This window comes from Onychomys torridus, chromosome 18, assembly GCF_903995425.1.
Source record: "Onychomys torridus chromosome 18, mOncTor1.1, whole genome shotgun sequence".
Lineage (NCBI taxonomy): Eukaryota > Metazoa > Chordata > Mammalia > Rodentia > Cricetidae > Onychomys > Onychomys torridus.
This window is the reverse complement of record NC_050460.1, coordinates 61,144,487-61,169,218: the sequence shown is the minus strand read 5'-3', so window position 1 is coordinate 61,169,218 and position 24,732 is coordinate 61,144,487. Positions and strand designations below refer to the sequence as shown.

Here is a 24,732-nt window from a genome sequence, read left to right as displayed (position 1 = left end):
GAAAACATGCCCAGTGGAATAAGAAGAGAGTACCCCCAAAAGCCCGAGAAGGAAGAAGTAGGCTTGGGGCCAGAGGTCCCCATGATGGCTGGAGTTAGGGTAAAGAGGCCACCAGCAGGGTGCCCACAGAGGGACAAAGCAGGGCAGGGGTGAGAGAGCGACACCCAGGTTCTTTCTCTCTTATCCCGGTATCTTCTGCTGGTGTCTTCCCGCTGACCAGTAAGAATTGTGTGGTGCAAACCTGAAGGAGTCAGCCTTCTGGGGTTCAGAGCAAGGCAGAGGAGTGGGTGGCCTCAGACAGAACTAAATTCAAACCAACCAACAACCATAGCTGAGCTAAGTCCCTGTCTGCAGCTGGAGTTACGCTTGGGTGACATCTGCAGGGGAGCCGCATGGAGCCGGAGGGTCAACCTCATGGCCCAAGCAGAGAGAGAGGCAGGGGGGGTGTCGGAGATGTCAGTTTCCTGGGGGTGACATCAGGACAGGTGACATCAGGACCAGGCTGGGGGAACAGGCATAGGCAGACGGGAGGAGGGTGGATGCTCAGGGGGCACCTTGGACATGGGGCCAAGACACCAGGCCTCCGAGGTGCACAGTGTCCCAAGATAACCATTCTAGATTTTGCATTCTGACCCTTGTCATCGTGGACTCGGGGCTCCAGGGGGTGTAGAAGGGGCAGAGGTAGACAGTAGGAAGAGGACCATGATGGAAGAGTCTGGTCCACACAGGACAAGAAGGGAGAGTCTTAGAAGGCCTTCTAGCCTGTTGGCTGTCTCCGGGCCTTTTGGCAGCCCCATTACTCTTGAGCACGCCTTACACATCATCCTAGCCTCATTAGCCCCCCCCCTCCAGTTCCTACCTGTTTGTTAGCTTAGTTCTAATTATATGAGGGTCATAAAATGCTTTTAAAATAGCCTATCACTCACAATTCTTAGAAACTCTTGACAGGCTGCCTCCCCTGAGTAATGTTGAGCCTGGGAGCTTTTAGAGCAAGCCAGGGTTACCAAGGGGAGACTGAGGCCCAAGTTGGGCCTCACAAAGCGGGGGGGTGTGTGTGTATAGCAAGGCCTCCCTGTGACTGTGTGTCGAAGGCCTACCATGCACTAGTCTGTTCCTGCACATTCTCCTAGGAATGGTTCCCATTTTACAGATGAGGAAGCTGAGAGCTCCTGAAGTGCCACAGCTGATTAAGAGTGGAACCAAGATTGCACTTGAGTTGGGACTTCCAAACCTGACCTCATCCTAAATCCCGATGCTCCAAGCTTCTCTATACCCCCACCCAGAGCTGGCCCCTGCTTTTGATCCTGCCCCCATCCTGTCACATTTGGGAGGGGTGCCAGCTTCCCTGACCCTCAGCATCTCCATCTGCAAAATGGGTCCCCCCCACCCCCGGCCCTTGCCAGCCACCTCTGTTGCCAGGGTGCAGGAGCTAATAGATTCGCAAGCGGCTCTCGACAGCTTTGAGTGCCCGCCGTCCACGTGGAAGGGTGGCTGTTATCTTGATTACATACGCCGTGGCAGCTTCCGGGAGGCGAAGTGTTTAATTGGGGGTTTTATTTCCAGCACCAGGGGCTGACTTAATGAAATATGCCCGGGCCTCCTGGCATGTGGCCGCCTGGTTGTCTCCTCGTATTGACTACACCAAGCCAAGCCCGTGGCTGTGATTGGGCAGCTTCTCACGGGCTAGATAAAGCTGGGCTGATAAGCAGGGCTTTGCCCAGACCACCCACCTCCAGCCAAGAAGGCATTTGGGGACCATGGGCTCAGCCAGTATCCAGCCGTGGCTTTTAATATTTGATGTTAACGAGGGCTAACTGACAGATGAACTTGCAGGCTGTGCTTCTCTGAGACACAGTGATCTCTTGACTCTAAGCCAAGAAGACACACATCCATGCACATACTACCTTCCCACCCCCAAGCTGGCCCTGAGCAGAGAGCCCAGAGCTATGCAGGCTGTCTGGGGGCCACAGTGGCATGTGTGGAAATCCAAACCCAGGGAAGGACAGGAGAAAATGGCACCTGGCCACGATTGACTCTTGGCACAACTCTGGCTGCTAAGTTTTGGACCCCTTGGAGGCAGAGAGCTGGGATTTAGAATCCTGCCTGTGCTTCTTCCTATTGGGCCTGGTCTTGAGCAGACTGCTCGGCTTCTCAGAGGCTCAGTGTTTTCATCTGTCAAATGGTTAACCTGGTGAGGTGGCTATGGTGTTCTAAGGTGTAAGCATACAGTAGGTATTCAAAGCCTGATTCTGTGAGTAAGTAGCCTTTAGAGACAACATGCACGGTGCATGTAGGGAGGAAGCCTACAATAGTACAGTGTCTACTGTGTGCACGGTACATGTAGAGTTCAGCACCTGAAGTGTGCACAGTACATGTAGGGTGTAGTTCCTCCTGTGTGCACAGTGCATGTAGAGTTCAGAGCCTTGTGTGTGCACAGTGAATGCAGGCTATAGTACCTACTGTGTGCAGAGTGCATGCAGGGTATAGTACCTACTGTGTGCACAGTGTATGTAAGGTACAGTGTCTACTGTATACTGGGGTTTATGCCAGCTGTGGGAAGAATCTAGCGCTGTGTTTTCTCCCTTCTCCTAGCTCCCAAGGTTCCTTCTCCCCACTTCCTCCCATTCAGACTGCAGAGCAAGCTCTGTACCAGTGTCATTCCCACAAAGTTGGCCCAGGTCCCTATCACCATTCTTGGGGTGTATCTACAGCCAAAGACAGACTTGTTATCTACCAGAAGCCTGGACTCCCATTAAATAATTTTAAGCATCCATGCAGCAGATGAGAGAAGCATTTGGGGACCTGAGCATGGCCCTTCACGATGCTAAAATGAGCCCACGCACCTGTTCTCCCCTGCCTTTATACGTGCCCAACCGTTTTTAAGTCCTGAGAGATGCTTCCGGGACAAGCCATGCTCAGATTCCCGGGGTTTTGTTGAAGTCTCTGACAAGGCAGGTTTCAGGCCGAGGAGACAGTTTAGCTGGTCAAGCGCTTGCTGCGCAAGCAGGAGGAGCTAAGTTTAGATCGCCAGCCCCATGCAGAAAGCTGGCTGCGGTGTGGTGTGCCCGCACAGGGGAGGGGCTGGCTGGTCCGCTAGCCTGGCCGAGTCAGTGAGCTCCAGGTCCAGTGAAAGAGCCTGTCCAAGCCGCAAGCTGGTTGTGGGGCAGACACCTGGCATCCACCATCAATTTCTGGCCTCCATGCACAGGAGTGCATGTGTGTTTGTGCGCACCCGCAAACGTTCTCCCCCACACACTTGCATGTGCACACGCATGCACTTGTGTGCAGACTTGTCTCACAGTAGTAATACTACAAAGCTGTTTGACTTGGATGAGGTTCACTCTCCTGGAGAGGGACCTGCCTCAGGGGCTGTTCCTGAAGGGGAAAGAAAGAAGGGGAAGAAGTGTGAGGACTGCCCACCCTGGGTGCTGAGTGTTAAGAGTAAGGCCTGATTGACAGGTGCGGGACTTGCACCGGAAGAGGCTGTCACAGGACCAACAGTAGGTCTCCCTGCCACAGAACAATGGTCTCAGAAGCTGGGAGATTGGGTTTCTGTACTGAAAGGCTGCCCCTGGGGTGGGCGTCCCTTGGGTATGTCTCCCACAGGATGCAGCTGCCAGGCTGCCGCGTACATACATTAATTAGCCTCCTCCTATCGACAACCTCTTCACCTCAACACTGACCAGCCACAGCCACCCAGGGCTCCTGGTGACTTCGGAACCCACCTCCCCCCCGCTGCTGCTCCTTTCCACACTGGCTGCCGCCCACAGCCGGCCCTTCAAGGCTTTTGGTCTTTAAACCATTTTCTTACATTTATTTGCTCATTCAGGGGAGGCACGCGCTGCGCAGCACTCATGTGGAGTTCAGAGCTTGTAGGATTGTAGGAGCTGCTTCTTTCCTCCCATCAGGTGACCATGTGAGGCCGGGGGACAGAACTCAGGGCAGCAGGCTTCCGAGCAGGCATCTCTATGGGCGGATCCATCTCGCTGATTCAAGTTGTTCAGTCTTACACAATTTAAGTCGTCTGCAGTCGGCCCTGACTTCTCTGCCCTCCTCACTCTCCTGTGCTGACCCCACCTCCTTCAACCTCTTTGTCCCCAGCCCCACCCCCCCCCCCCCGCCCTGTTCCTTGACCCTGGTGAAAGATTTAAGTTCTCCTACAGGGAGACAACAAGTGAGGCATTTCCTAGATAAACAGAGCGCTCTGCTGGGCTGACATGGAGTCTTGGGCTAAAAATCCATTCCTCTTCCTCATCTCCCTAGACAGGTCCACAGTAGAGCATGATGGGAACTGCCCCAGCACCCCCACATGTGGCAGCCCACTCCCAGCTCTGCTGAGACTGCGCTGGGTCCCTGCTGGCTTCCCTTTTCACTGCTCTTTTCTGGGAGCTGCATGAGGGCAGGGACCGAGTTGGTGCCTTCTCTCAGAAGTGCAGGTCTCAAAGAGCCGTTTCCTCCTTGAACACAGGACTAGTGGTTAGTTGAAGGAGCAAGCTTTGTCTCCTGGTTGGAAGGGAAATTTTCCAAGAGCAACAGTTAGGATGGCACGACAACACTTTGTGCGCCTTTGAGAGGCCTTTGAGAGGAAGTCTGAATCTCTTAAGACGGGGGGCTCCCTGAGGACAGGCCATGTCTCCTCAGACTGGAGTTCCCTGAGGACAGGCCATGTCTCCTCAGTCGGGGGTTCCCTGGGCAGGCCATGTCTCCTCAGTCTGGGGTTCCCTGAGGACAGGCCATGTCTCCTCAGACTGGGGTTCCCTTGAGGACAGGCCATGTCTCCTCAGACTGGGGTTCCCTGAGGACAGGCCAAGTCTCCTCAGACTGGGGCTCCCTGAGGGAGAGGTTGCTTTAGTTTCGTTCTTAGAAATTCAGTACCAGATAGCTTAAGTTGTAGGGATGTCTGTCCCCCAAAGAATGCAGGAGGGGGAAGGACTCTGCATCTGGAATATCAGAAATCATAGAGGGTGACTGTGATTGGCAGGGTCTCTTCTGCTCAGCACCAGACCTTGTCCACAGTGCGATTTGAGGCTGGGGGATAAGACAGATCCAAACTAGATTTGTCTTGTCTAAAAGCTATGGATTTACTCAACTGTGTCCCTGGGTGTCCCAGAGGGACAGATGAAGGTGACTGGGTGATCCTTGCTGTGCAATCTCTTGTCATGTACCCGGACCATCATGGTGTGTGCGTGCGTGTGTGCGTGCGTGTGTGTGTGTGTGTGTGCGTGTGTGTGTGTGTGTGTGTGTGTGTGTGTGTGTGTGTATGTGTGTGTGTGTGAGTGTGAGCACAGAGGACGTGCCTGTTACTAACTCAGAAGAGTCCTCTAATGGAGCGGGGTCCCCCAGGAGAGGGAAGGAGAAGGACAACATTGGGTGGACTGCTCATTTCCGGGCGGAACCTCAGCTGCCGTGTCTCCCTCCTGTAGTGCTCCAGGGCCATGTGTACCGCTTCTGCACGGCTGAGGGTCTTTGGCTGCAGAAGGACAACTCCAGCCTGCCCTGGAGGGACCTGTCGGAGTGTGAAGAGTCCAAGCGAGGGGAGAGAGTGAGCCGTCGGCTTCTGGGCCTGGGAAGGGGCAGCGGGGTGTCTGCTTCATGGGAGCAGAGACTCTGGGCTGTGGGTGGGGCTGGCTGTTGTCACATCTGTCCCCGTGCTTCGGGTGACTCTGCACATCTGCCGTCTGGCCAAAGGTGATGTGTGCTCACCCTGGAGCCAGGTTGTAAACATCCCTGGACCACTTCCATAGGTCACGCTCTTCCTTGATCCTGGAATCCCAAGTGGGGCCCCCAGGTCACCTCAGTCCCTGGACTCTGGAATGAAAGCTGTGGGAGAAGGAGACTCACAGGCTGTGCATACATCCGTGTGTCCCTCTGTACACACAGAACTCCCCCGAGGAACAGCTCCTGTCTCTGTACATTATCTACACCGTGGGCTACGCACTTTCCTTCTCTGCCCTGGTCATCGCCTCCGCCATCCTCGTTGGCTTCAGGTAAGGGGAGCTCAAGACGGAGTGGGGGAGACTGTCTTGTGCTCATTTCCATAGGGGAGGAATTCCAAGCCAAAGCAGTCGGGGTCCTGCTTTCTAGAACTTCCTGGAAAACATGAGGTTGAAAACAGTGTGTGTTCAGTCTAATCTCTACTGTGTAACTGCGCATGTGCACTCCAAAACACACACACACACACACACACACACACACACACACACACACACACACGGATTGTAACAGTGGATGGTAAGATGATGGGAAATTCCAAAAAGTCACCTCCATCATGCAGATAATAATCAGTCGTTCAGCATGATTTCAGGCAAGTCTCAGTTGGCTAGAGACCCTACTGTCTTGGAGCTTGTTAACGCCACTGGAAAGTTCTTTCTTGGGTCTAACCTAGCTGAGGAGGGGCTGAGAAGCAGCTTCCTTAATCTCTCTGGGGTAAGTGAGGGAAACTGAGTTTATGGTCAGAAGAATTGTGGGGGCAGAAACCTGGGGATCTCGATTATCAAGAATAGGAGAGGTGGGGCTGTGGAGATGGCGCTCTGCATTTAAGAACATATACCACTTTTACAGAGGACCCTGGTCCAAGTCTCCATACCCATGCTGGACAACTCACAACCACTTGTAATTCCAGCTCTAGGGGATATGGTGCCCTCTTCTGGACTCCGTGGGACCTGCACTCATGTACCCCCCCACAACATACACATATTTAAAAGAATAAACATAAATACTTAATAAAAACAGGGGATGCTTTTTTTCTCCTCTGGTCTCTAAAGCACCTGGACATACAGTTGGTGTTCAATAAATGCGTTCATTGGATGAGTCTTGTGTTAGCTACTTTTATGTACCAGAGAGATACATGCAAGGGCAGTTTCAGAGTGGAGGGCTTTGTTTTGACTCATGATTTTGGGGGTTCAGTCTTTGGCTACTTGACCCCCTATGAGATGGGGGTCAGAGAAAATCATGGCCATGAGAGTGTATGCCAGAGGAAGTTGTTCATTTTCTGATGGACAGAGGGCAGAGAGAGGAAGGAACTGAAGAGTGAGTTTATTCTTCAAAGGCATGCCCCTCGTGACTTACTTCCCCCACTTAGGCTCCACCCATAAAGTGTTCATCACCCCTTAAATAGTGTCACCATCCCAATCTACACATCCCAGTGAGATTTCATATTCAAATCATGACAAATACTCTTTTATTGTGAACTAGTCCAGAGATTCAGAAGTATAGTGAAAATGCATATAGGGATACACTTTTAGAACTAAGGCATTGTGAGTTAGGGAGAGGGCTCCACAGTTAAAGTCCTTGCCACATAAATGTGAGGAGCAGAGTTCAGATCCTGAGGAAGCCACATAAATGCCAGGTGGGCGTGGTGGCTCACCTACAATTCTGGCCTTGGCAGGCTAAAACGGGATTGCCGGAACAAGCTTACTAGCCAGGCTAGCCATCTCAGTGAGCTCTGGGTTTGATGGAGAGCCCTTGCCTCGATGAAAAAGTTGAAAGAGCAATGGCGAAAGATTCCCAACATCATCCTCAGGCCTCCCTGTGTGCACACACACGCACATATAGTCATGGGAAAACATGCGCATACCTGCAGAAGAAATGGAAAAAATACCCCACAAAACCCAAATTATTACAAGTCAGATTACAGGCAAACACCCATAATCCCAGCACTTAGATCAAGGCAGAAGGATTACCACAAGCTCAAGGCTGGTCTGGGTTACGTAACACATTCCAGGCTAACCTGAGCTACAACACAAAGCAAAGCGCATCCACCAGGTCCCTGTGTCTGCCCCTGAAGAGCTAATCCTTTTTCTGTAGGGACTTACTCAATTCCCATTCTATCTCATTACCTTGCACTCCTTTGCTAAGGGTCTGTAAGAACACACAGCGTGGTTTGCTGATATTTTTAACAGCGTAGTGAACAGCAGGATATGGTGGGAATCCAACACTGTTTTCGTGAGGCCCATTCTGATGATAGGCAGTCCTGTTTCATTAATTTGAGCCGACCCTGTATCCCTGTGTCATCACATGGGTTGTGGATCTTTGAAGTGTTTTATTGATTTTTCCTTTCTGCATTACAAACCTAACAACAATGGTTTTTTCCTGTGGTTTTTGCCTGTGTGTTCCCTTGGGGCATATCCCCAGAGGTTTAGCCCCAGTTGTCACCAATAGCCATCTGCCTGGTTTTTACTATTTTGTCAGCTGGTGTTAGGTGGCTTGCCAGGCAGCTGCTGCCAGTCTGTGCTCTGGCCACCAGTGAAGAAGGTTCCCCTTGCTTCATACCCTACCTACATTTAATATTTTCACAGTTAAGTGAAGCTAATCTATAAAGTGTGCAAAAGAACTTGTTATGATTTTAATTTGCTTATCTTTGGTTCCTAGAGAGATTTTTTTCATGTTTTAGTCTATGTATTGTTTGTTCATTTCTTTTTTCTTTAATTCTTAGTTTATTTGGCTTTCATGGCTTGTTTTAGGCATTTGTTATCTGGATAGTAACCCAAGATAGACTTAATCTATGCCAAATTTTCTTTAACTCTACGGTGCCTTTTATACACAGGAGCTCTGCATTTAAATGAAATGAAATTGGCCAACTATCAATTTTTATTGATAAGTAAAATGTATCAATAGGAACTATTAATTAACAAAAGTTATTTTTATCAATTGATAGACATTTATTAATTTTTTCCCTGAAGACTAGATTTCTTTTGACCCTCCCTTGAGTGATCTTTTCTTATCTGATGGCTGCAAAGCCACTCAGCTCCGTTCCTGTCAAGAAGCTGCGGGGTCTCGTTCTGCCCTGTGGCTCTTCAGTCCCCAGGGATTAGGTTTGTGTCAGGTGAGAACCTGGGATTTAATCCCCTCCCTCCCAAAGGCATGAGGCCATCGCCAGCCTTTGCCGTCAGTCTTGGTTTATCACAAGTGCCCCTGGATCTATAGGTTTATTTCTGTTGTTTACATCCTGCTCTGTTGGTCTGTTTATCTACCCTATTCCTAAACCATAGCACCTTGTCTCCTAAAGATTTGTTAGAAATTTAAAGTCACAGGCCAGAAAGTAAAGGCCAGCCCTGATGACCTGAGTTTGATCCCTGGATCCACACAGCGCGAGAAAAGAACTGACACCTCCAACTTCGTTCCCAGCCCTCTGGCCGCCACACAAGTGTCCTGGCATGTGTGGGCCCAAACACATACACATACATATGTGCTATATATACATAAAATTAATTAATTAATATAATAAAAATTTTTTAAAGGAGAAATAAAAATCAATCCCATCTCTCAGGCTGCGGAGATGGCTCAGTGAGTTAAGCATTTGATACCTGAGTGTAAGAAGCTGAGTTTGCATCCCCAGAACCCACGGAAAGCCAGATATGGTTGGTGGCATGTGCTTGCGGCCTGGCACTACTCCTGCAGGGGCATGGAAGGCAGAGATAAGAGTACCCTCGGAGTCCCTGGACCAGCCAGCCTGGTGTGAGGAGTGTGAACCAGAGACTGTCAAACACGGTAGATGGTGAGGATTAGCACCTGAGGCTATCCTCTGCCCGTGCACTCACACCCATGAACATGCACACATATGTGCAGGTGTCACATACATAGACACAGAGAAATCCTAGCTGTCTTACAGAAAAGACTCCTATGTTGTGATTTCTTTTGTGTCTCGATTATTTTGAGACAGGGTCTCATGTAATCTGGGCAGGCTTTGAGCTTGCTTTGTGGCTGAGGCTGGCTTTGAACTCCTGATTCCCTTGCTTCCACCTTCCAAGTGGTGGGATTATAGGTGTTCAAATCATGCCCCGCTGGAGATTGTTTTGTTGAATCTGGGCCTTGCTTCGTGGCCTAGACTTGCCTCAAATTCCTGATCCTCCTGCTTCAGCCTATCACATGCTGGGATTACAGGAAAGGGCCACTTGATGGTTCTGTATGAACCATCCCACACTATCCTGGATCTTTAGCTCTTCTTTGTAAACTTTTTAAGTACCATGAAAAAAAAGTTGACATTTTATTGCAGCTGCTTTGAATTCATTATTTAACAGGGGACAGTGACATTGGCATTTCTGTTCGTAAGTATGGTGTGACTACGTATCTCCCACTAATTTAAGACTTCTCTAATAATCTTAAGCCAATTTTATTATGTTGCCCATAATGATCCTCTTGTTAGAGATATTTTCAGGAAATCAAATAGAACCTTACCAATGGATCTTCAGTGTCATTTTACTGCATATCGCTAGGATGCGTCAGGGAAGCCGTCAGCAAACTAGCTGAGCTCTTGGGTTGCTATAGTTTCATCCGTACATTGTTTTGGGGTTTCTCTGAAGAGACTCATCTATAAGCCACAACCAGTTCTGGTTCACCCCCTTCTGTGGCCCTGTTGAAGTGCTAGGGTCTGTAGAGTAGTCAGTAGAGGTGATGAGAGCACATCCTCGCCTGGCTGATGGTTTTAAAGAAAATAGTTACCAGGTTCCTCTGTTAAGAATGAAGTTGCCTTTTGCTTGGGAGATAGCCTTTGAGCAGATGAGGTGCCTTCAGACTTCCAGTTTGCCCCACAGTGGTGTGTGTGTGTGTGTGTGTGTGTGTGTGTGTGTGTGTGTGTGTGCATGCTCTGCACATGGCTTGCCTACCAAGCGTGTGGAAGCCAGAGAAGAACATCGAACGTCACTTTCTGTTACTCTTACACTATTTGCTTGAGAACAGAGTTTCTTACTGAACCTGGAGCTAGGCTGGCAGCCAGCAAACCCTAGTCATCTCCTGGTCTCTCTGCTCCTCACCACCCCCCCCCCCCCCCCCCCCCCCGCGCCCCCAGCATCGAGGTTACAGGTGTGCACACTTGGTTTTCCAGGTGAGCGCTGGGGATCTGAACTGAGGTCCTCATGTTTGCACAGCAAACACTCTTACCCGCTCGCTGAGCCATCTCCTCGGCCCTGCTACACATTTTTACTGGAGAGTATACTGACACAGTGCCCAATTCCTCCTTCATTTCTACCATATGCCTAGACACACTCTACCCCAGAGAACAGTCCAGAAGTGTCTTGTCCCAAAGAATCAAAGCCCCCACTGGGAAGACTGATCTGACACATACATTGCTTTGGTTACATGTAACTGTATGAGAAAAGGCACCATGGCAAGGAGAGACGATGGGTAGGAAACAGGCGGTGGCTGCCTGGTTGAGGGCTTCTTAGGCAGTGCTTCAAGGGGTTTTCTAAGGTTGTGAGGAAGAAAGACATTCTCAGAGGAAGGAAGAAAGAGACTCATGCCTGACGTGGGGAGGAAGCTGGCTGGGAGCCAGTGTTAACGGTCTTGTCAGGGAAGGGCCCTGCTTTCTCCCTCAGACACTTGCACTGCACCCGGAACTACATCCACCTGAACCTGTTTGCATCCTTCATCCTCCGGGCCCTGTCCGTCTTCATCAAGGATGCTGCCCTCAAGTGGATGTATAGCACGGCTGCCCAACAGCACCAGTGGGATGGACTCCTCTCCTATCAGGTGCATGGCATGGCCTGGGGAGCCTGGGGAGCCTGGGGGGCCCAGGGAGCCTGGGGCCTGGGGAGCCTGGAGAGGGAAGGACATTGGTGAAGAGGTCCACTGCGTAAGTCTGGGATGGGTAACAGCAAAAGTATCCCAGATTTGGCCTCAGAGAGTCCCTGTCTGATGGGAGAGGCAGTTTACCATGTGGGAAAGCCCTAGTCTGATGGGAGAGGTAATACACCCTAGGGAGCCCCTGGTGTGATGAGAGGCAGTCTAACCTGGGGAGTCCCTAGTCTGATGTGAGAGACAGTCTACTCTGAGAGGCCTCATTTGACGAGAGAGGCAGTCCAACCCACAGAGCCCCCAGTCTGATGGAAGAGGAAGTCCACCATGGGGAGCCCCTAGTGGGATGGAGGAGACAGTTCACCCTGGGCAAGCGAGTCTCTGGGTAAGAGACTCTGCCGTAGGGAGTTCAGTGGGAGACACCAGAAGAACTCTGGGTGCAGACCTGAGTTTGCATCCCAGCTCTCCCGTGCACTCGCTGTGTATAAATTCAGACACGATGTATAACTTCTGCAGGGCTCGGTTCTCTTCCCAGCATGGGGACAATAGCAGGCGCTTTCTTCTCAGGGTAGGGAGGGTTCAGTGAACTGAAGCAGAGACAGTCCCCAGTAGTGGCCCTGGCCGTATGAAAACTCTTTTATCCTGTGTTAAGCATGGTAGGACAGTGGCCAGGCCAGGCCAGTGAGGAGCGGCAGGTGCAGGCAGGGCTGCTGTCCCTATGGGACCCTTCTTTGTCCCTAGGACTCTCTAAGCTGCCGACTGGTGTTCCTGCTCATGCAGTACTGTGTGGCGGCCAACTACTACTGGCTGCTGGTGGAGGGTGTCTACCTGTACACGCTGCTGGCCTTCTCAGTGTTCTCGGAGCAGCGCATCTTCAAGCTGTACCTGAGCATAGGCTGGGGTAAGGCCTACAGTCCTTCACCTCCCCACCTCCATGGGAACCTGCAGCAAGGAGTGGCAGGCAGACCCTACCCTGTCTTTTTTTTTTTTTTTTTTTTTTTTTAATGTATCTCCTTTCTTAATAGATGCTTCTACTCTCATATGGCTGCACATCCCCCTACCCTGACCCTTAACCTTGCCACCACAGCATTAGAAGTCAGGATACTGTCCTCAAATACTAAGGGGAGAGCATTTCATACCCAGCGCAGGGCAACAGGGGTCCTGTGGGAGGTGCTATATCCTGGTCCTCACGGTGGGCCGGGGGTAGGCTACTGTTGTAATGATAGAGGGAAGGATTCAGAGAGCCAAATTGGGAGAGGTGAGCATCGAGGAAAGGGGTGGACTGCGGATGTGCCTGGAGCCCAGCTAGAAATGTTCTAGCCAAAAGAAGTCTACTGAGAACTATTGTGCCTTTTTTTTTTTTTTTGCTGGAACATTTCTGGTTGTGTTTCTACCTCTCACCACATGAGAGTCACGTGGAGGGGGAGGATTGCAGTTCATTTGGGGTGGAGGGTGGGGGCCCTTCTTGATCTCGCCTTGGAGTTCCAGGGTTTTCTTTCTCATGCCGTACCTTCAGCCCCTAGAGCTCTTCTGGTCCCTCCCAGCCTTGGCTTCCAGAGACAGCTCAGCTCAGTCAGAGCAGACTGTGTGCTCTCCCATCCTCATCCTGCCCTTCCAAGATGCTGTTTGGTGCCGGGAGCATCCCCCTCATTGCACGGTTGCTAGCTCACTTTCCAGGAAGCTGCCTCAGGTTTCCAGCCCCTTAGGACCCCGCCCTCTGGTTCTCTCAGCCCCTCCGCACTCTCCTTGCACCCTGCTTATTTCTTCGGGTGCTCCTCAGCCAACCTCATGGGTGAGGAGCTCTGGTGGGGGTTTAGTGTAACCGAAGTGTTAAGACCAGAGAACAACAGGGCCTTAAAGACAGAGCAGACCCCGAGTCACAAGAGGCAACTAACTTCCTGACTCTGGGCCTTGTTGTCCACTTGCCAAGCACAGACCTTGGCTTCTGCTTTTCGCTTCAGGCCTCTGTTGGTTCTGCCGAGCAGGCTTAGGTCTCTGTACAGATGAAAGTGGCCCTAGCTTCAGCATGTAGAGGTTCCCGACCGTCCCTTTTCTTCCTCCTCCTCCAAGACCCAGCCCACCCAACTAGATCTTTCCTTCCTTCCTACGCCTCTTTATCCTGCCAGACAACTCCATCAGGTGGGACATCTGGAGAGTCCTGATGCTCCCTAGGGTTGGGTGCAGGGACAGGCCACTGAGGAGAACTCAGGGAAGGGCTTCCTCTGTGTGGGGGACGGATAGCATCTGTCCATTCTGGGAAATAACATCAGTGCTGTTTGTATCTGTCACCATGGCAACCCGAGGGCAGGACCAAGCAAAGCGATGTGTTCAGGAAAGCAGGGAGTTGGTAATGGTCAGTGGACATATGGTACTCTGGAGGTCTTTAAGTAGGATATGGGGGAAGGAAGGGTACCAGGTCTTTCTTGCTTATCCTTGCTCAGGGCTCAGGACCCTCAGGGACATCTTCCCCAACAAGGATATCTTTTTCTGAGGAACTGGAGTGGGGAGAGGCAGGGTCAGAGAGGAAGCAAGAGTCACAGAGACCTGCATGCTCTATGGCCATGTCAGGAGGCCTCGCCCGAGTCAGGATAGGCAGACAACTTCCAGCTTCCTGTGCAGCTGAGCTAAAAGTAAGACTTGTGGAGTTGTGGAAAGCTCCTAAAAGGTTCATCAACTGGTGCTGCCATCCATGAGCAGCTGGGCATCCCCAGAAGGGAGATAAGTGTTGGTGGGGAGACATGACTTCCCAAGACCTGTTCTGTGCCTCTGGTTGCCCTTTCTCCCCTGGCTTGTCTTGGAGAACGTGTAGCCTTCAAGGGGAATGTCACCATGTGGGTGACAGAGCTGTGCTCTGAAGGGCCTTGTCCATCAGATGTTAATGCATGGATGGAGCTCATCGGAGCTGGCTGGTGGCAAGCTCATTCATTCTGGAGTGAGGTCTCAGGACAGCAACTGATGGAGGACTCACCACCTGATGTTTCTGTGCATGTATGGCCCAAGAAATTGCACGGTCTTGTCTAGAGAGCCTCCCTTCTCTCATTGATAAATTCATTGCATTCTTACTGGGCATATTCTATGGAACAGGGTCTATGCTGTGTCCCAGGCCCCTCCTATCATGGATGTTGGATGGCTGGTCTGTGTAAAAATAGAGGGTGGGGAGAGATAGCTCACTCAGTGGAAGTGCTTACTGAATAATCATGAGGAATGGAGTTTGATTCCCCAGAACCCACATAAAAGAGTTGTGGCACCTGCCTGTAATTCCAGTACCAGGGAGACAGAAACAGATGGGTGCCCAGGACTTACTGACCAACCAGTTTAACCTAGTTGGTAAACTCCAGGTTCCAGCAAGAGACTCTGACTCAAAAAACAGGGTAGACAGATCCTTAGGAATGACATCTGAGGTTGTCCTCTGGCCCTCATGTTCATGGGTATATACACTTTTGCACACACACCTTTGAGCATAGATATGGATGAGCAGACACAGACGCACACACACACACACACACACACACACACACACACACACACAATGAATGTAATAAAACTTTTAAACAATAGTAATAGTAACATTAGTGAATGGATCAATAGGGAGACCTGATGGATGCTGGCCAGCTGTGTACTATTAGATCCCCTCCCCTATCTGAATCATGGGCCAGTACAGTGATCCAGACACACAAGTTGTGTCTGCTCAGCAGCTGTGACTGTGTGGGCCCCAATAAATTGAGGACCCTGATGATGGTGATTGGAAAGGTTCTGAAGTAGTTTTGCCTTAGAAATGTACACCTGGGAGAGATGTCCCAAAGCCACATGTGCACATGCATAGATCCTCCACCACGTGCACAAAACCTGTGTCCACACACCTTAACGTGCACACTGTGACCTACCTCAGACATCCACGTGACCAACTTGAGAAAGGCCTAGGTAGAGGCAGGTAATGAGATATTGATGCAGAAAGCCTCTGAGGATGGCTGGAGTGGGTGTAGGCTTACAGCCCCAGAATCTGCTCCTACATGTGTTCTTTCCTCCCATCCATCTCCCCAGCTGCCGGGAGAGGATGGCCGGTCCCCCTGCTCAGCACACACTGAGTCTACCCTGTAGACCTTAGGAACCAGCCAGACTCTTTTCCATTTCTGTCTAACAGTGACCTCTGAACTTTGCTGCTTAGAGCCACAAACTACAATCTCACAGTTTAAAGTCTTGAGTTCAACATGGCTGTGCACCCCTGACTCAGAATATCTAGCTAGATCTGTTAGTCAGAGTTACTGCCATCTAGGGCTTGCCTGGGGAATCGATCTCCAAGTTCACTCATGGAGCTGTGGGTAGGAGCCCTCCATTTCTTGCTGTAGGGAGCTCTCTGTAGACTGTCAGGGAACATTCTTGGTGTGACAACTCCCCTCCCTCTACTTCCCCAATTAAATGGAGACAGGGAAGGGGAGAGGAAGAGGGAGAGGGAGGGAGGGAGGGAGGGAGGGAGGGAGGGAGGGAGAGAGAGAGAGAGAGAGAGAGAGAGAGAGAGAGAGAGAGAGAACAAAAGTCTATAATCCTAGTACTCAGGAAGTGGACGGAAGAAGATCAGAAGTACAAGGTCATCTTTGACTTTATAGCAAAAAAAGAAAGTTTGAGGCCAGTTTGGGCTACTTGAGACCCTATCTCAACAACAACCAATATGAATACCTAGAGGTAGTGATCACTGGGAACCATCTAAGTGGCTACCTCTAAGCTATATCTGTCAACTTTGCATTGCTATAATAAAATAAATATCTGGGATGTTGCTATCATAAAGAGAAAAGGGCTATTTATATGATCACCATTCTGCAGATTCAAGTCAAAGATTAGGCAGACTCCTTGCTTTGAGCCTCATGTGGGGGTGCCACATTACAGTGGTGGGGTACATATGAGTGAGTAAATAGTCCACCTCATGCCAGGAAGGAAAAATGAGAGGTTGGACAGGTGGCAGGGGGGAGGGGTCGTCCCAAAATCTCCTCTGCCCACAGGCCCCATCTTCTGAAGACTCCACCATTTAGTGTCACGTGAACACGTGTCTAAAGCCTAGAGCTCACTGAGAAGTATTGCTGCTGCAGTTAGTTAATTGTGTAGGCCTCTATATAAACGGGACAGGCCTTGTCTCTTTTCTAGGCCTTGAACAGGTACATGGGGAAGGGACCAGACACTTGAAGGGGCTTCTGGGACCTAAGGTGTGGACTGAGATGGGCATATGGGCTGTAAAGAGGGAGGATGGAGCATCAGAGAGTTGTTCTGGTCCCCTCCTCATCCAGCATGTGCTCCCCACCACGTTGTACTGATCTTGTGCTACATGAGTGTCTGTCCTGGGATCTCACAGCCAAGATTCTGGAGACAAATCCTGGCAGGGCACCTGGCACACAGGAGGGGCTGGACCATGACGAACTCTGTGAGGAAGTATGTGGAACATGAGTGTGAAACCCTTCACTTCCCTTCTCTCAAGCACTGTTTTAGGGCCAGGGAGGTCGAGGGGCTGGAGATGTGAGGGGTCCAGGGTGTGGAGAGGACCTGGGCACTGTGGCAGCAGCTCTGTCCTGCCTGCCAGCTTCTCTTCTCTTTCTCTTTCCTTCTCTCCACTAGGTGTTCCTCTGCTGTTTGTTATCCCCTGGGGCGTTGTCAAATACCTCTATGAGGATGAGGGGTGAGTGTCTTGCTGCAGGAGTGTGGTGCGCTGGGGTCTCGTCCTTATAATCTATGGGACTCTTGAACCCCGGAGCACAAGTTTACTACTTGTGTGGGAAGACTCATAGGGCCAGCAGGAGTTTGGCATATGAATCCCGTCTCTAATCTCTACTCCCTGAACCTGCCCTGGGATGGTACGATGATCAATATTGCTGGCCTTTGGAGTGCATGATGCCTTCCCGATGGCTTTTATGAACATCAGAGTGAATAGCCTGTTGTTTTGTGTATGATGTTGGGTGTGCATATGACTGTTTGCAGGGGTCCATGATTATGTGGGAGAAGCATGGGTCTCTCTGTGTGTGACCATGTATTGAGGACTCTGGGGTGGGGTATGTGATGCTTAGAGGATTCTGCATGGATCTGTGGCTGGGTGTAGCACTTTGCTGGCATTGGGCATTTGTGCCTGTGTCCTGCACCAACCACTGGAGCCACCACTGGAGCCTCTGAGTGTCCAGTTGGATGCCTTGTGTGCCCTTCTCTTCCTCCCCAGCTGCTGGACCAGGAATTCCAACATGAACTACTGGCTCATCATTCGACTGCCCATTCTCTTTGCTATTGGGGTAAGTGACAGAGTTGGGGATTGAAATGGAAGCTGGTGGATCTGGCCTGGGACCAGGCTAATGACTGGGGAAAGGTGAATGGTCCTAGCCTCCTGCCCATGTGCTCTGTAGGTCAACTTTCTCATCTTCATCCGGGTCATCTGTATTGTGGTATCCAAACTGAAGGCTAATCTCATGTGCAGGACTGACATCAAATGCAGGTACCTTAACCAAGATGGCTGCAGGGGTGCCCTTGGCCTTCCCTTTCACCAGAGAGATTCTGGGACACTCTGTTTGGAGTCTGCTGTAGCCCTCTTTTCCCCTCAGGTCTGGTCTGCAACCCCTGAGCTTTTCTCTCTATTTTAACAGCCCCTGAGCTTCTAGAGTCTTGACTTCTGCCCCCATCTCTCACACACACACCAAGGCAGCTTGTCCAGGGTATTTTCGGTGAAAAGTGTCCATGGTGGGCACAGAGAGCAAAGAGCTATCTGTGTACAAGTGGCTGAATGACACAAGCCGTCTCACCCTGTCTCCAGACTTGCCAAGTCCACTCTGACGCTTATCCCCCTCCTGGGGACACATGAGGTCATCTTTGCCTTTGTGATGGACGAACATGCCCGAGGGACCCTCCGCTTCATCAAGCTGTTCACAGAGCTCTCCTTCACTTCCTTCCAGGTGACTCACAGTTGGGGGCACACGCCTGGGATGTCCCAAAGTGAGGGAGGGGTGGCACCAGCTTGCATCATGCACATGGGGAAAGATGAATGAGATAAGGCCTGAGAACAATCTGGGCCCCAAATCACACGGTGGGAGCAGAGCCAGAGCGAGTATCCCCAGGTATTTTGACATAGAAGTCGGTCTTCTTTGTAAGCCCATAGGACAAGAAGTCTTCTCAGATGTGGACCTGGGCATATGGGCATCTAGAGAGAGGCACTGCCATCCACTACATCCTGCCAGGCAATTTATACACACAATGCATTCAATCCTCCCAGGACCTACAGTTGTGAGATGGCCCCTACTTGACATAACTGGAAACTGAGGCCCGGAGATGTTAAAACAAGGTTTACAGGGGGTTGTGTGACTTTTCCTAGGAAGACACGAACAGATATCTATTCACTCCGCATAGAATACTGACAGTTGACAAAGAAAATGATCCCACTGAAGTCCAGGTGGTGAGCCAATGAACTTGGGCTTGGATACAGGGCCATTGGTGACTCAAAGGCAGCTGCATCATTGAAAAGCCCATCCCAGTGTGGATGATGACCTACAAAAGCAGCATCCCTGCAGCTCCCTACATGATTTGCAGGCAGCTCCATGGAGGAGAGTCTCCTTGCCTTAGTTAGGGTTTCTATTGCTGTGAAGAGACACCATGACCATGGCAGCTCTTATAAAGGAAAACATTTCATTGTGGTGGCTCACTTGCAGTTCAGAGGTTTAGTCCATTGTAGTCATGGCAGGAAGCAAGACAGCGTTCAGGAAAACATGCTAGACATGTCCTTCTCTAGACAAGCTCTCAGAAGAAGCTGAGAGTTCTTACATCTTGACTCACAGGCAACAGGAAGTGTTCTGAGTCACTGGGTGTGGCTTGATCATATATGAGACCTCAAAGCCCACCTCCGCAGTGACACACTTCCTCCAACAAGGCCGTACCTATTCCAACAAATCCTCCTAATAGTGACACTCCCTTTGGGGGCATTTTCTTTCAAACTACCACACTCCTCTTTCTTCCAAAACTGCCGACTGCTCATATAACCCCATGGAGGAGTCTGTAACTTTCTGAACTTCCTGGGTCTTACAAGTTCCATGAGTTTCCTAGGTCTTAGGAGCCTCTTTCTTCCTTCCTTCCAGGAAGGAATATCTCAGTTCAGAAGAACTAGCCACACAACACAGGATGGAGTTAGGGGGGTGGGGATGTGTCATATGGGTTCAAAGCAAGGAACCGGTCCTCCTCACTAGCATTAGATGATGCAGCATGAGTGAAAAATATAAGAAACTGGGCCTGGAGAGATGGCTCAGCAGTTAGGAGCACTTGCTGCTCTGGAAGAGGACCCAGGTTTGGTTCCCAGCATCCATGTGCTATCTTATACAATTACCTATTACTCCTATTCCAAGAGAATCAGATGTCAGATGTCCTCTTCTGGCCTCCAAGGGCTCCTGCACACACATGGTGCATGTAAATACTTTCTCTCTCTCTCTCTCTCTCTCTCTCTCTCTCTCTCTCTCTCTCTCTCTCTCACACACACACACACACACACACACACACACACACACACACAAATTCATTTTGGAAAATTAAAAAAAAAATTAACCCTTGTCTATTCCCAAGCCAGTCTGGGCTGCCTGATTTGAGGAGAGGAATCCCAGAGGCGAGTCACCTGGTTGCCTCCTCTTGGGTCCCTTCCTGCTAACACACCTCTTGTTTCCAGGGCCTGATGGTGGCCATCTTGTACTGCTTTGTCAACAATGAGGTAAGGTCTGCAGGGGGATGGTAGGGACCCTGCTGGGGCTGCTGCCATTGGCTGGTGTGGGGCTATGCAGTAGGGGTTCTCTTCAGTCTTTCTATTCTTCCAGTCCCCTCACTGTGGCTGAAAATTGAGGTGGTGTCTTGCCTTTATATTCTATTCTGTGCTCCCCTCAACACACACACACACACACATACACACACACACACACACACACACACACACACACACACACTCCTAATGAAATAAGAGCTTAGGGAAGACCCAGCCTCGTGTTAAAGGGTTAATGTTGACTATTTCAAGCTGGGGGTGTTCAACCTGTGACCTTGCTGTATGTCACTGTCATCCACAAATGATAGGGGCCACATTTGTCGCTATCCTAATATTCATGTAGCCCTTAGGCTACAGGTTGGACACACCTGATTTACTGCAAAGTGATTTAACATACATGTGCCCTGGCCACTCTTGTGGCCTCTGCCCACAAGAGCCGTTCTCCAGATCCAGGGTTGCCATGGCAATGCCAGGTACTTGTGACCTGAGAAGATGGCTTGAACATTGGCCTCATGTGGCTGTCAAGGCCTGGACCAGCTGCTGGTCGGTGAGGAGTGGGGATGGGGGGGGGGCGGTGATGGATTTACTGTGGTTTATGTCTGAGGGCCAAAGTAAAGTCGCCCAGGAGCCATGAGTGCTCAGCCTGTTTTACCCCAGGGGTCAGTGGAGATAAGAAAGATTTATCAAACCCTGAGCCTGATTTGGTTCTGAGTCAGGGATTCTTGGGATGTGATGCTGGGCATTAGTGCTCAGAGGGCAGGTTAACATTCAGTGGTGCAGATGCCACGGCTGGTCATTTATTTATTTACTTTTTAATCACTCATCCATCCGGGTGCAGGCAGGGTGTGTGTGCCACAGAGTGCACATGAAAGGAAAGTCAGACAACTTGGGGTGAGTTGATTCTCTCCCTCCTCCATGTAGGTTCAGGTGATCCAACTCAGGCCATCTGGCTTGGTGGCAAATGCCTTTGCCCACTGGGCCATCTCATCAGCCCCAAGGTCATTCTCTGTTTCATTTCTCTGACTGATCAGCGGGAGGACCTCATGTCAGAGCATGGGTGCTTAGAGGAGGAAGATGTAGATGTGTCTATCAAGTGCTCTGTGCGTGGGGAGGAGACACAGCCAGGGACCAGCTGGGCTTCTAGAGCTGTGGCAGGCAGGAAGCCAGTGGTTAGATGAGGGTGCTGGAGTTGGACTAGACCTGGATTCTAATCCTGGCTGAGACCTGGGGAGATATTTATGAGTTCTGCTCCTCTGCTCGCCCCACTTTTCCCGAGGAGTAATGGCTGCTTCCCAGGGTTAACAAGGAAGGAAATCAAAATGGTGTTTCTTTTTGGGTGTATGGATATGTATGTGCGTGCGCATGTGTGTAGAAGCCAGGGATCTTGCCAAGTGTCTTCCTCAGACACTCCCCACCTTGTTTTTGAGATGATACCTTTTGCTGAATCTGAAGTTCATAACTGGTTAAAGCCCCAGGGATCCACCTGCCATATATATATATATATATATATATATATATATATATATATATATATATATATATATATATACTGAGTTTATAAATCTGAGCCAACATGCTCAACTGGTCTTTAAGATTTATTTTTGTTTTATGTGTATGAATGTTTTACTTGCATATATGTCTGTGTGCCCATGGAGGCCAGAGGAAGGCATTGGATCCCCTGGAAATGGAGTTAGAGATGGTCATGAGCCATATGGCTGCTGGGAATTAAACTCAGGTCCTCTGAAAGAGTAGCCAGTGCTTTCAACTGCTGGAACATCCCTCCAGCTCCCCTTGCCCAACTTTTTATGTGGTTTCTGGGGATCTGAACTCAGGTTCTCGGGTTTCTGACACAGGTAATGTACTGACTGGACCATCCCCTGCAGCCCATAGATAATGGTTCTTGAGGATAGCTGTGATGACCGGGGCCACCATGGAGACTCAGAAAAAGTACCTAGGGAGACAAGATCAAGAGATACCATGTGCTCTAAGTCCTGCTAGTTTGGTGTGCCTCAGTTTACCAGTTTTTTCCCTCTATTCCAAGTGGAAGACTGGGAGATTTAGCTATTAGCACTACACAAACCCAGCCATGCAAGGCAGCCATAGGTAGTGTCTGCTCCACCTCCTTCCTTCACCGCCTAGGCCTGGGCTCCACGACACTGTCTGGGACACCAAGACGCCCTGGCAGGCAGGCTCTGGGCGATCATCACTCTACCCAGCACAGAAGTTCTTTTAAGGGATGGCATGTGGCCACACAGGGTGTCTGGCTGGGCTTAGCAAGATGGATGGCATGGAAGGAGTAGAGGAGGGGTGTTTGCTTAGGGGCAGGTGGGGGCAATGGCGGGGAACCTCTTGTACACAGCTGCTGGCCGCTGGCCCTCTTGATGGCTTGGGTCTGAAAGGAACACAGTCCCTAGACACTCCTGGATGGAAAGGCTGGGGGCAAGGATAGAAGAGCAGACAGTGAGAATAAGTCCCTGAAGTGTGATCTAGCCCTCAGGACATGCTGTGCAGCTTGTAATAACGGCTCTCACTGGAACCTGGTCACAGAGCTGCAGCATTACCACAGACCCTGGAGGGATTCAGAGCCCCTCAGCGTTCTGGGTAACTTTCTGCCCCAGCAATCTGGTCCTCCAGCATCTATCCTTCTGAGAGGTCAGCACACTGGGGAATCTGGTTGGCTGAGCTCACCTGGCAGATTGCCCAGCCAAACTCCCTTTAGTTTCTCTGGACGGGCCAGTCAAAGCCAGGCACAGAAGTCCTGGATCTTGGCTAGTCCTCCTTGCTTCCTTCACCCCTCCCCTGCCCTGGGAGGTTCAGAGACTGAGTGAAAACCTTAAGGAGAATCTGGACTTGACAGTTCACGCTTGTAATTCAGGGAGCTGAGACAGGAAGGTGAAGAGTTCGAACCCAGCCTGGGCTATATAGTGAGATGAACATTGTCAGAAAACAAAAACAACCACCACCACCACCTCAGACCCAAAGGAAACAAAGGAAAGCTCCCGAGGGCATTCCAACTGCCACACGGGTGTCACCAGGGTTAGGGTGGAGAGCCTTTCCCCTCTCAATTGTCTAAGCCACACTGTGAGAGCACTTTCTAGTGAGGTTCCATCTTCTCCCGATTCTCTCTCCCTCTCCGTATCTCCTCCTCGCTCTCACTCTCCCCTGCTAAGTAATACTGTGATGGATTGTAGAAGGTACTTAGCTGAATCACCGAGTCTGGAGATGGAAAGGGACAATTAGGTCGTCAAGCCCATCTCTCTCCCGAGGAGAGGCAGAGAATAGGAGACAACAATAAACAATTTTATTGGGATATTAATTTAGGCGCCTGAAGACCTTGACTTGTGTCTCTTAATATAATCCAGTGGATTTTTTCCCTTCCCTGCTAATGTAATAACAGGGCCATTTTGTGGGCAGTTGGTTTGCCTGATGGCTTTCGCTTCCCTCTCTTTTTGCTTTCCCACGGAAGGTCCAGATGGAGTTTCGGAAGAGCTGGGAGCGCTGGAGGCTGGAGCACTTGAACATCCAGAGGGACAGCAGCATGAAGCCCCTCAAGTGTCCCACCAGCAGTGTAAGCAGTGGGGCCACCGTGGGCAGCAGCGTGTACGCAGCTACCTGCCAGGCTTCCTGCAGCTGAGCCCCAGTGCTGCCCCCCCCTCCTGTGGTCCTTGCTGCCGGCTAGGTGGCCATCCCAGGTGGGACAGACCCTCCCAGGGACAGGGACGGGCAGGGACATAGGCACACCCACACCCTTTGCTTTCCTTCTCCAAACCTATCAGACAGGCAAGTGGGCAGTGCCTCCCGGGACCGTAGACACATGTTCTCCAAGGAGAACAGCCTGCTAATTTAATCACCGTGGCAGGAAGAGAGGAAGAAATGATTGCTGCTAAAAGGAGGAGGACTCCTTCCTGTTAGAGCCACAGGGCCCTTGGGGTTCCCTCGGACAGAACAGCAAATCAACCCCGGACTCCTACTCAAGGGCAACTGCTGATTAGTGGGATTGGGGCTTGTGCGAGGGGGCAGTTCCACAAGAGACCCGCCATTCTGACCTCAGCCAGCACAGAGCTTGGCAAGGTGAGTGGCTGTGCTCTGTGCCTGTCTGGGGTTGCTAGCTGCGTCATCCTCCTCATGAGAGAAGAGGGGCCTTCTCTGTGTGTCTGGGCTGCTGGCGCTCCCTCATCTGCCCATTCATCTCACCATCCTGTCTGTCCTTGTGGGGAGGGGGGGGGTTGCTGGAACTACAACCCGCAGCTCTTTCTGGAAGTGGCTCCCTGTGGTGCTGGGGATAAGTACCAAGGAGATGCTCAGAGGTCACCGTTTGCTGGTGCCCACTTCTCACCCGGCCTTTTAAGTCACTTGGCTCTCTCAGCTTCTGCTGTGCCTAGGGTACTAGGGCAAGTCCTACCGTGAGGAGCCCAGACCTGGGGTGTGAACCCCCGTTCTGGTGTAAAGAAGCTCAAATGCCCTCT

At 50.8% G+C, this 24,732-nt stretch overlaps 1 protein-coding gene across 1 annotated transcript in view; it reads left to right on the top strand.

Annotated features, from left to right (window-relative positions):
• Positions 1-23,992, top strand: part of Glp1r (glucagon like peptide 1 receptor) — a 35,949-nt gene extending 11,957 nt beyond the window's left edge. Inside the window, exons 4-13 of the mRNA XM_036168129.1 lie at positions 5,424-5,542; positions 5,881-5,987; positions 11,313-11,466; positions 12,253-12,412; positions 17,113-17,173; positions 17,705-17,774; positions 17,886-17,974; positions 18,290-18,428; positions 20,180-20,221; positions 23,733-23,992. Coding sequence (XP_036024022.1) covers positions 5,424-5,542; positions 5,881-5,987; positions 11,313-11,466; positions 12,253-12,412; positions 17,113-17,173; positions 17,705-17,774; positions 17,886-17,974; positions 18,290-18,428; positions 20,180-20,221; positions 23,733-23,900 — 1,109 coding nt within the window. The 3' untranslated portion in view covers positions 23,901-23,992. The remainder of the gene's footprint in view (positions 1-5,423; positions 5,543-5,880; positions 5,988-11,312; positions 11,467-12,252; positions 12,413-17,112; positions 17,174-17,704; positions 17,775-17,885; positions 17,975-18,289; positions 18,429-20,179; positions 20,222-23,732) is intronic.
• Positions 23,993-24,732: the final 740 nt, after the last annotated feature.